Raw genomic sequence first — 11,218 nt, 5'->3', positions numbered from 1 at the left:
GTGCATGAGAAAGCCTTACTATGCCTTCAAGAATAACAACATATTGTTAAGAATATTGTGAGGCATTGAACCACAGGAATTGGTCTGTCCACCCACAGAACTACTATTCTGTATGGTCTCTCAGGAGCTGTGTGATGTCTCCTGTGGACCCCAAGTAGCCTTAGTGATGGAAATGATGGTATGATTATTCCTCACTAAGTACTCTGATCTAATAGGATAATCAAAAGATTCCCACTGACAGTTCCAGGATTTGTAATGTGGATAGCAGGATAAACTGAAGCAAATAAACAATAAACACAATGTGATTAAAATAGATCTGCAAATCATGCCATTAGAATAAATTACTACTAATAATTCAAATCTGGCCAATTACACCTTCAACTTTTATTAAAACCCAGCAATTCATTATCTTCCACCTACCATAGGCCAACAGGCAGCATTCACCCTGGACAGGTCGCCAGTCTAAGCTAACACAGACAGACAGACAACCAGAATTTGGGAATTTAGAATTAAAATAACCCAGCTCCACTAACTGCATGTCTTTGGATTGTGTGAGGAAGATGGAGTACCCAGAGAGAACCCATGTAATAACAGGAAGAACATGCAAACTCCACACAAGAAGACCAGATGGTGGATATGAACTCATTGGGCAGGCGTGCGGCCCCCTATTAAGACCTGATTAGCAAACGGAATCATTTTTACAGGAAAAGGAGGACTCCCAAACTTCTGGGTAAACATTAAAAACAGAAACATTCCACCACATGACTGCAGCTTTATATCTCTGGATGAAAGGTGAAAACAGAGTTTGTTTGTTTTTTAAAATCAACATATGACACCACTCTCCTGAGCTGTCATGACTTTATTCATTTCAGGGTTTTCAAAAACAAAAAAACAAACACACACCCTCCCCCCCAAAAATGTAAGCAGCACTACATACACCTATACACATGAACTATTGTTTGGATCAAACATATCAAACCACTAAAAAAAACAAGATAAATCAGAGCAAATAGAACAAAAACAGGAAACCAAATCATTGGGATAGCAAACTGTACACATAAGATTGTCAACATGTCCTCTTATTGCTGTTTGCTACAGCCGAACTTTAGTTGCTTCAGACCCTTTTACTTTTGCGCACTTTGTAAATGCAAATTTATGATGAAACAATGTATTTGTAAGACAAAATAAAAATGTATTTGTGAATCCTTAATTCATTCCTTTGTGTAAGCAGTTGGTCTTCATGAGTTTCAGCCAGTTAAAAGCCTGGTTTAAGTCTTCAGCTTGTTTTAGTTAACTGGTTGGGTTAAAATAACATTAGTTGAACTCATTCAAACATTTCTAAGCATTAGGTGATGAATAAATATAACTGAAAATCTATAATTTCATCAATTATAGTGTAAATCTATAATCTGTAAAAAAGGAGAGCAGTCTGAATATTTAAAGTGATTGTATGTCTATCATTTTAAAGTTACTGCTACGTTGCATAACACATTTTTGTCAGAGCTACATGAAAACACATTTAATTGTGTTTAGTAACAAAACTCTAGCGACTCTACAATAAAATCAGGGAAGGGGGAAGTTGCCTACAGAACTGTTATAACCACAACTTCCAACCTAAAATATATTTATATTTCCAAGAAGTATGTTCCAAATGGCATGTCCACAGTAGCATGGCAATTATCAGCAAAAGAGCTTAGCCATCTGACCATGATCACAATAAAAGCCAAAGAATAAGGGTATTCCTCACTAACCATTATGCCCTGAATCACCTTTTTACATGCATGTATAATAAGCTCAACATAAAGAAAAAAAATTACAACTATAATCACGAGGTGTACAGTAAGTGTACATCAAATACACCACTTTGTCTACAGTACATACAAAAAATAACGTTTCTGAGCAAAAACATGAACCCCAGCAGGATCTTTAAATATGTAAACACGAAATAAGAAACAGTGTGTATAAAATACTATACAGGTGCTGTAAGTCTGAAGATACTCCAGTTATCTTTTTTTCTGTCCTTTTCTCAGTCCTTTTTTCTGGGGAAATAAAAGGATAGAGAGCCTTTTCTTCGGAGGAGTCCATTGGATTTCTTTCCCACAGCACAACCGTAATGCCCACATGATGTTCATTTGGACCTAACATGCTAGTAAATAAAGTAGTCTTTGCAGATGTACAGTGGGCCTCAGTCCTTTCTTTGGCACAGCCATTGCAGTCTTTACGTGAGCAAGTCAGTTTCTTTTTTGACATTCATCTTCTGAGTCGAGATGTCTCAAAAACCGCTGAAACGAGTATATTTATGTGTATATGTACTTGTATTACCCCGCTGCTGGCAATTTTGGTGTGAAAATAAGAATATAAAGATGTACTGGTGACTGACACAAAACAGCTCAGACTGGTTGGTTGGTATATCATAGTAAAATGTCAAACAGCCGTCTAGCAGTCTGGACACTGCAAAACAAAAAGAAAAACAAACAAAACAAACAAATAAAATGCTACTTAGAAAATAAATAAGTAAGTATTAGTCCCAGCAACACATTTTCTCCATCCTTTAAATATCAACCTGTATTTACTCATCAGTGTCAAAACACTTTCTACTTTCATACTTCAGTTTCTTAGTTCTGAGTGCACTGGATCCTGTTGGGGGGCCCTAGAGCAGGGAACTGGTGGGGCTGCCGGGCAGTGGGGGACTGCAGCTGTTCAGGGTGAGGCTGTGGCTGTGGGAGGGGCTGGGGCGCATTGGCAGCAGGTCGTAGTGGCTCGGGATGTGGCTGTTCCTGGGGAGGTCGTATGGGTTCTGAGGGTAACTGGGAACCACTGCAGCACCACTTGCCGGCACAATACTTATGGTTGGTTCTGGGGGAACAAAAACCAAGAGAGTGGGTCTTTTATTTCATTTATATAATTTACACAATCCGGTTGTTCAGTCTGACGTCACTAGCCGTGTCTGGGCCTAAACTCCGCTGCAGGTCCATATATCAAACGATCACTATGGCATTACTGAGAGTTGAAAAACTGTCTAAAGTCTTTCATCTTTAATAAAATGATCAGCGTTCTGCTCTACCAGGTGTAACAATTGAGTTTAACATCCAGGCATCCATGAAAACGGAATTTATGACATTTAACGGAGTTAGAAGTTAGCAGGGAGTTAGCTCGCTAGCTTCTATCTAAATACAATATAGCATGTCCTGACTGCGGGGTTTTGGAAACAAATTCAAACGTACAGCTCTGTTATCACTTCCAGCATAAATGAAGACAGAAAACTAAACAGCAGTGACGTTTGTAGGGTTACTGAAGTTGGGCTAGCTGGTATATAATGATGTGCTACGTGACCGCTAGCGACACAGCTATGTTAGCATAATATAAACAAGCTAACTTTTTTTCCACTCGATAAAAGTTAACGTGAGTGTTCTCGGTGGTCAGGAACAAATGTAATCGCATGGCAGGATGCTGGAAAAGGACCAAACTTCAGCCAGGAGAACAACTGAGATAATCCATCCACAATACGAGGTTAGTCATTCATATACTGCTGCATGGGCTGGGCTGTAGTTACATCCTAAGGTTTTAAAAACTGAGCTTAAATAAATGATTAGCGGTAATAAAAGCCGAGGGAGGTCAACAGTGATCACTGACTGTTTTAGGAGCTTTTTGAGATTAAATAGAAGAAAATACATAACATTAAACATGTTAACAACACAAAAGCCATATTAAACGCAGACTACTTTAACCTACTACTTTAACTTTAACCTTAGTTAAAACCATAAATTTTCACTGTTATGCCGATGACACCCAGCTCTACCTTTCTTCTAAACCCAATTCATCCCTCCCACCTACCTCCCTCTCAGACTGTCTTATTGAGATTAGATCCTGGTTCTCCTCCAATTTCCTCAAACTTAACAGTAATAAAACTGAAGTTTTACTTGTTGGTTCACCATCTATCTTAACCAAATCCCACAGCTTTTCCATTAACGTTGAAAATTCTCCCACCCTCCCCTCCCCTCAGGTTAAGAGTTTGGGTGTCATACTTGATAATACTCTTTCATTCCAGTCTCACATTAATTACATAACCCGGTCTGCTTACTTCCATTTACGTAATATTCACCGACTCCGTCCCTTCCTTACTCCCCATGCTGCTGCCATCCTTGTCCATAGTCTTATTACGTCCCGTATTGATTACTGTAATTCCCTCCTATTTGGTCTCCCTAAAAGGTCCCTTCATAAACTCCAACTTCTTCAAAATTCTGCAGCTTGGATTATAACCCGTACTCCGTTAAGTGCTCATATTACCCCAGTTCTTCAGCAGCTTCACTGGTTGCCCATAGAAGCCAGGATAAATTTTAAAATCTTACTTCTTACATACAAGTGTATCCATAAATCTGCTCCTTCATATTTGTGTGACCTGCTCCATATCACCACTGTTTCCCGCCCTCTTAGATCATCATCTGCTATTCATCTTTCTGTTCCATCCTCGCACCTTATTACTATGGGGAACAGAGCTTTCAGTCGCTCTGCTCCTCGGCTCTGGAACTCTCTTCCTCCTGCACTAAGAAATATTGACTCCCTCTCTGTATTTAAGACACAGCTCAAAACACATCTGTTTAAACTGGCTTATTCGCTTTAATGCTGATTTTATCTGTTGTCACACTCTGTTTTGTAATTTTAACTTATTTTATGTATTTTATGACTATTGTTCCTTTTATTAATTGTGTGTTTTGTAAGGTGACCTTGGGTTTCTGAAAGGCGCCCTCAAATAAAATGTATTATTATTATTATTATTATTACTTTAGGCCCGGAATTAGGATTCGTCGCGTCATCACTGAACAACCAGATACAATGCTGTTGTCAACAAAGAAAATAAGTTTTCTTCTGCCTTATTTCAATCAAGTCCAAACTTAGTAAAATGTACTACAGGCATCAAATTCAAACACTTGAACCACAGAGTGTCATAATTCTGTGATAATGTCATGATCCCCCTGGTGTCTGGCCCCATTCCAGATTGCTTGAAAACAGCCAGTGTCTTTCCTTGTTAGATCCCACTGTTTTTATAATTATAGACCAATTTCCAAACTCCTGTTTATTTTCAAAATCCTTGAGAAAGTTGTTGCTCTTCAGCTCCTTCAAATTATTGTAGGAAACATCTTTGATAAATTCTCTTGTGGTTACAGATAAAACCACAGCACTAAAACAGCTTTACTGAAAATGATATTGTAATGCACTCAGATAAAGGTGAGCATTCCATTCAAGTTCTGCTCGACTGATCTGTAGCCTTTGATACTGTTGATCAAGCTACTTATTAACAGACTACAAAACTGGGTTGGCACCACTGGTACTGCCCTCAGATGGTTTTCTTCATACTTATCAAACAGATACTTCAGAATTTCTATTAATCAGTGTATGCATTCATCTGTACTGCTTGCATGTGGAGTCCCCCAGGGCTCAATCCTTGGACCAATTCAGTTTTTTTTAATATATGTTACTCCTGGGCCATCTCATTAATGGGTTTAGTTTAATGTAGATGACACACGGTTTTGACATACCCTTCTGTCAAACCCAACAACCTTAACAGCTTCCCCTGCCTCAACAAACGTTTCTCTGCCATTACTAATTGGATATGCTCTAACTTCCTCCATCGCAATTCTGGTAAAACTGAGGTTCTAGCACACGGCCAAGACACATTCTCCAAGGAGGTTAGTCAGTACATTAGCCCATGCAATCCTCCATAACCACAACTGTGCATTAATGTACAAGGATTACCTATAAGTCTGCTGATTGCTGATTGGTTGACAAGTGGGCTGGAAAAGGGAAGGGAGCAAAAGTGAAGATCACTAGGAGCAAAAAAACTTCAAAAATAAAAATATGTCTGTGAAGGTTCTCAGTCATCCAGGTCATCGTAGTCAAAGGAGCTTGCAAAGAAAAGCGTCTGGACTTCTTTAAGTTGCTTGAAGACGTTTCACCTCTCATCCGAGAAGCTTCTTCAGTTCTAAGGTCAAATGGTGGAGAGTCCCAGATATAAACCTAGTGGGAGTAACCCCCCACAGAGGGACAAAAGGACCCCCTGATGATCCTCTAATCGCCTGAGCCAAGGTGTGAAACTGGGTGTGGGTCCCAATCAGCCAGAGTTTCGGGTGAACTCGTTGTGAAACCTGGCCCCACCTTATCATGCGAATTCCTTAAAAATACTTGAAAGCACATGGTTCAGTTCCACCTGCTGAACTATACATTTTTCTGTGATCTAGTTTTATTAGTGTAGTGCGGTGACTCGTACAGAAAGGATAGCAAAGATGCTGTTTGTTGGGCTGCAAGACGCTAATTAAGCAATGAAAAAAATGGCAATACTCACTATGTTTTAATAGACTTCTCTGGACTGAATCATACGTGTTATTAACCTCTGTCTCTCTTCCACAGCATGTCTTTATCCTGTCTTCCTTCTCTCACCCCAACCAATCACAGCAGATGGCCCCCCCCCTCCCTGAGCCTGGTTCTGCCGGAGGTTTCTTCCTGTTAAAAGGGAGTTTTTCCTTCCCACTGTCGCAAAAGTGCTTGCTCATAGGGGGTCATATGATTGTTGGGTTTTGTCTGTATATATTATTGTAGGGTCTACCTTTTGGAGATTAAGTATTGGAATTTCAGTAGCGGGACCACACCTCCAAACACGCTCCTTCCGGTTCTCATCTCTATAGGTTCCCCCAGTTCTGCGAGCTGTTCATTCTCGTTTACGTGCCCCGCCTTCCGTCCCTCCTTTTTTTCAATTCTTTAACTTCTTCACTTCTATTTAGTACATGGGGATCTGCCAGGCCCGGGAGCCGTCACCAGTCCCCTTCAAGGCCTTGAAACCGCCGCTCGATTCATGTTCAAGCATTCACCTTTATCTACTAAAACCTAAATCGAGGACGTGGGCCCAGCTAGTGAAACAATATAAAGTGCCTTGTGGTGACTGTTGTGATTTGGCGCTATATAAATAAAATTGAATTGAACTGAATTGAATTGACTGACAACCTGACATGACATCAGATGCTGTAGGCTAAATTTTTGCTTAGTGTGCCTTTCACTCAACAGATATCTACACTTACAGACCACGTCATCAGTTACACCATCCCAGTCCTGGGCTGGACCCTTTGCCTTAAAATGGCTTAAATTCTCTGTGTATAGCTTTAAGAAGCTGCTGAAAAGGTAAATTTTAACATAACAGCGTGACATCGTTACATACCATGCTTTCTCTACATCAACTCTGTCTATCTAACATTGCCTCTGCATTGCCAATGCTGCTTCTCCACTTTATTCATCAATGATTGTGCTTTCCACATGATAAGAAAGGCCAGATGCAGCTTATAACTTGTGCTTTCTCCAATACTCTCTGCTGTCATCTCTCTGTTTCTTCTTCTGTCCACCTCTGCATTCTCTGTATTTTTCTCTCAAGATTTCAACTGGAATCTCCACTGTTCTAGCCAACAGAGTGGTCAGCTTCAGGGCAATCAGCTATTCTCTGAACTAAACAATGAGCGCAGCCTAATGTTGTTGCACTGCAGTCCATTGTCTAAAAGAAAAAAGTATTCCCAAAGGAAAAGACAAAGCAAAACTAGGGGGAAAAATCAAGAAAAAGAACAAGAGTAAGTTAAAAAATACCTGCAACAGGATGCACACAGGCTGAAACATGAGCACATATTGGACATAGGCAGGCTGCGTGGTTTGAACAATGGTAAAGTGGTCCAAAGGGGCCGTAGGTCTGACCAGAAAATATCCCCCACACTAGTACACTGCCAGGAGCCTGAACTGTTGATACAAGGCATGATGGATCCCTGCTTTCATGCTGTTTACTGATGCTGCTGTCTGAATATTGCAGCAGAAAGTGAGACTCAGCAATGTTTTTCCAGTTTTCTGTCCCCTGATTTTGGTGAGAACTGCATCCACAGTTTCATCTTTTTAGTTGACAGGATTGGCACCATTTCTGCCATGTGATTGGCTGATTAAATATTTGTGTTTAAAAGCAATAGAACGGGTGTATCTAATGAAGTGGCCGGAGAGTATACTTTAGTACAAAACAGTAAAACTAATCACAATAGTGGAATTATTAATGCAAACCTGGGGTTATATTATTCAGCCATACAAACACTGTGCTAATGGAACTCCACCTGCACCTCTGTTTGCTCTGCATGTGCACTTTGACTGTGTATCTCAAATGTGCCTAAAAATGTTCTTATTAACCGAAAACAGGAGACAAATGTAAAACACTGCAAATGTACCCATGTTGTAGACATTCTTGGCAGGCACAGTGGTGGTTGTAGTCGTACTGATGATGGCAGCAGAACAGCAGTGTGCCGTGTGTTCATGGTGTGCTGGTGATTTCATCTCCACGTAGCTGCTCTCTGAGTGCTTACATAGGCTGGGATTGTCGGTTATGGTGGCGTACGGGTTTTCACTGTTGAGGGAACAGGTGCTGGACAACGAACTCTTCACATAGTCTAAGGAAAGAGTGAGACACAGAGTGTTTAATCTTGTGTGGTATGACATTATTCAATGCTTAATTAATTAAAAAATAAAAAAAAGCTTCTTCAAAAAGCTCTGTTTTTTAAAAAAAAATCATTTTTGATGATTTTAACCCAGCAGCACTCCAGCTTTTCATAAAATGATTTTTTGTGTGTGTGTCAAATCAGAAAGACGACTCTCTGCAGCTATTTCCTGCATCCCTGGTCATTATTTTAGTTACCATAGTGACCAAATTCTCCTTGGATAACTGATCACATCATGTACTGTTAAAAGAAAATGAGACACTTCACAGTGGTAAACACGTCTCTGTCACAACCTTTTTGATATATGTGTTGCTGCCATCAAATAAAAATGCTGCAATATTTTTCTTATAATATTATTTTATTTTTCAGTTTAATATTTGATATTTTTTTCCTAGGTTCTACTGTGAATAATATATTGATTTCTTAGATTTGAAACTCATTCTATTTTGATTTACACTCTATATAGTGTCAGCTTTTTGGAATTCAGATGGTAAAAATATTAATTTGCATAAGAAAAACACTTTAATTTTCAAATTGCCATTGCTTAGGTTGCATTTCAAGACATTAGATGGCTGGAAATGTCCTAGTCTAATCCATGGACCTTATAGTGAGATATGCAGGTATTCTGTTCACCTTTTTGCTCAGTGTAAAGTAACTGAAGAGGGAAACAGACCAGAGTCAAACTCTAAAATGAGAAGCTGAGTGTGCCTGTATGGAGCTGTGCATCTCCTCTATAGCAACAGAGTGAGAGACGCTCAGTCCTTTTTAAAGCAATGAAAACATGTGTTAAGTAGGAGCGACAAAGAATTTAAAATAATCTGTATTCCTCTCTAAAATCAATACATATTCTGTGTAGTCTTTTAGTTGGATTTGTTGTAAAGAACAAAAAAGCTGAGGAGTTTTCCTTTAGGAAACATGGATGTTAGAGTCTGCATTGGAACACTTGACACCAAAGATTACATTTTAACACCAACATCAGCACTCAAGGGCAGCTGAGGTTAAAACCTGCAGATAAAGGAAATGTAAATCAAGGCACAAAGAGAGCATTCAGTTATAGAGAAGGAGAATTCTGTTTCCAAGGGGAGTTTTGGGGCTGATGAGGGTTAAAGCAGGAGGATGACTCCAGCAGGGAGGAAAAAACACAGTGAGAAGAGACGTTGGGTTCACCCTGCAAAGACACAAACACATCTATGAGCACAGGCTGGAAAGGATCAAGAGGAACAGTGACAGTGGTAGTAAAGTAACACCACCTGTGTGGCATGCTGCACCTTTTTCTTCATCTACATGAAATCACACTCTGCACTGCGAGCAGCTCTGCGAGGCTGCAACTAAAGTGGTCAGACATCAGACGTTTTCCTATATTTGAATTTTTATCATTCTCGCAGGAATGATAAAAATAAAGATGTTAGCTTTATACTGTTGTTGCAGGGGTGGATGCTGATGGACAGCACTTGTGAGTCCAAAGTTCAGGTTCAGTTTCTGAATGTTTTATTTCCAAATCTCGGCTCTCGTCTAACTCACAGAAGAGACGACACCAGCTGCTGTTCAATTTTCTTTTTTGTCTTTTCCCTAAAACAAATATTTCATACGACTTAAAATCGCAACAATAAAAGCACATGCCTACACCTCACCACTCTATGAGCCCTGAAGGTGTCCTGTGTTATCAGACCCCAGATGGTAGCAGCAGATCTTTAGGGCCTGAAGTGATCAGAAGCCTCCAGAGATCTGACTAGAGCTTTCCTGCACATGACATTGTGGTTTTCTACTTGTCCTTCTCTATAGTGCTTTGATAGATATTAAGGGCAAGAAAAAATGGTTGCCTATTGCCTGTTGCTGGGCCGTGTCACGTTTGAAAACAGGACGGTGCAGTGTTACATCCTGGTCTAGGGGTACTGGAACGCAACATAAGGTTTATAAGGAAAATGACCCTCATCCCCAAAACCATACCCAGAAGCTGATTTACAAGTGAAAGGTGGTTTATTGTGTCTAAACTGAAGCTTAACTTAACTTAAGCTTCAGTTTAGACACATCAGCTTCTGGGTACGGTGTTGGGGACCAGGGCGGGGTCATTTTCCTTATAAACCTTATGTTGTGTTCCAGTACCCCTAGACCAGGGAGTAACATGCAGTGAACAAAGTATTAGTTATTACTAATAGGGGGTGTGGTAAAAGGCACGCCTTGTGGTGAAAACCTTTTGGAGTAGGTAACTATAAAGCATTTCTTTAACTCCACAAGAGCTGGCATTCTGGAAAGATCCAGAGCATTACAATTTATACATATCAGAGTTGCTGCCTTTCATGTTTCAAACACATCAACTTTAAGAAATAACTGTTCACTTGGAACTTGATCTAACATAAGATAAGATGATGATGTGCTAGATGATTGGCACATAAAAGGGTCATTTTAAACTGGACTTCCTGTAGAATCAGTATAATCAGCAGGTCTCCTGTTGTGTCACATGCAGTTTGGATATTTCAGCACAAGCCACAAGAAGCTGGGGTTTTAAATGCAAGAGAAACGGTCACTAGCTAACTGTTCGAGTCAGGTGACGAGAGCCCTGTGTGGCACAGTACCTCTGTAGCGTGGCTCCATGTGGTAGCTGTAACGTTGATTAATGCAGTAAACACCTGCACAAAGAAAAGAAAGACCACGAGATTTATATGATTATCATAAAGAACATTGCTAAAATCCTCTTAAAAATCTATTTATAC

The 11,218-nt window shown here is 39.9% G+C and overlaps 1 protein-coding gene across 1 annotated transcript in view; it reads right to left on the bottom strand.

Moving 5' to 3' along the window:
* Window positions 1-565: 565 nt before the first annotated feature.
* The window catches only part of LOC146679208 (uncharacterized), a 90,321-nt gene continuing 79,668 nt past the window's right edge, over window positions 566-11,218 (bottom strand). The window contains exons 19-21 of the mRNA XM_085406929.1: window positions 11,081-11,134; window positions 8,241-8,459; window positions 566-2,856 (exon numbers count right to left, since the gene is read on the bottom strand). Coding sequence (XP_085263055.1) covers window positions 2,651-2,856; window positions 8,241-8,459; window positions 11,081-11,134 — 479 coding nt within the window. The 3' untranslated portion in view covers window positions 566-2,650. The remainder of the gene's footprint in view (window positions 2,857-8,240; window positions 8,460-11,080; window positions 11,135-11,218) is intronic.

Source organism: Rhamphochromis longiceps, linkage group LG1, assembly GCF_057381845.1.
Source record: "Rhamphochromis longiceps isolate RC_006_pf linkage group LG1, R_longiceps_female_GT1.1, whole genome shotgun sequence".
Lineage (NCBI taxonomy): Eukaryota > Metazoa > Chordata > Actinopteri > Cichliformes > Cichlidae > Rhamphochromis > Rhamphochromis longiceps.
The sequence above is the reverse complement of the archived record's forward strand: the minus strand, read 5'-3'. Positions and strand labels throughout refer to the sequence as shown.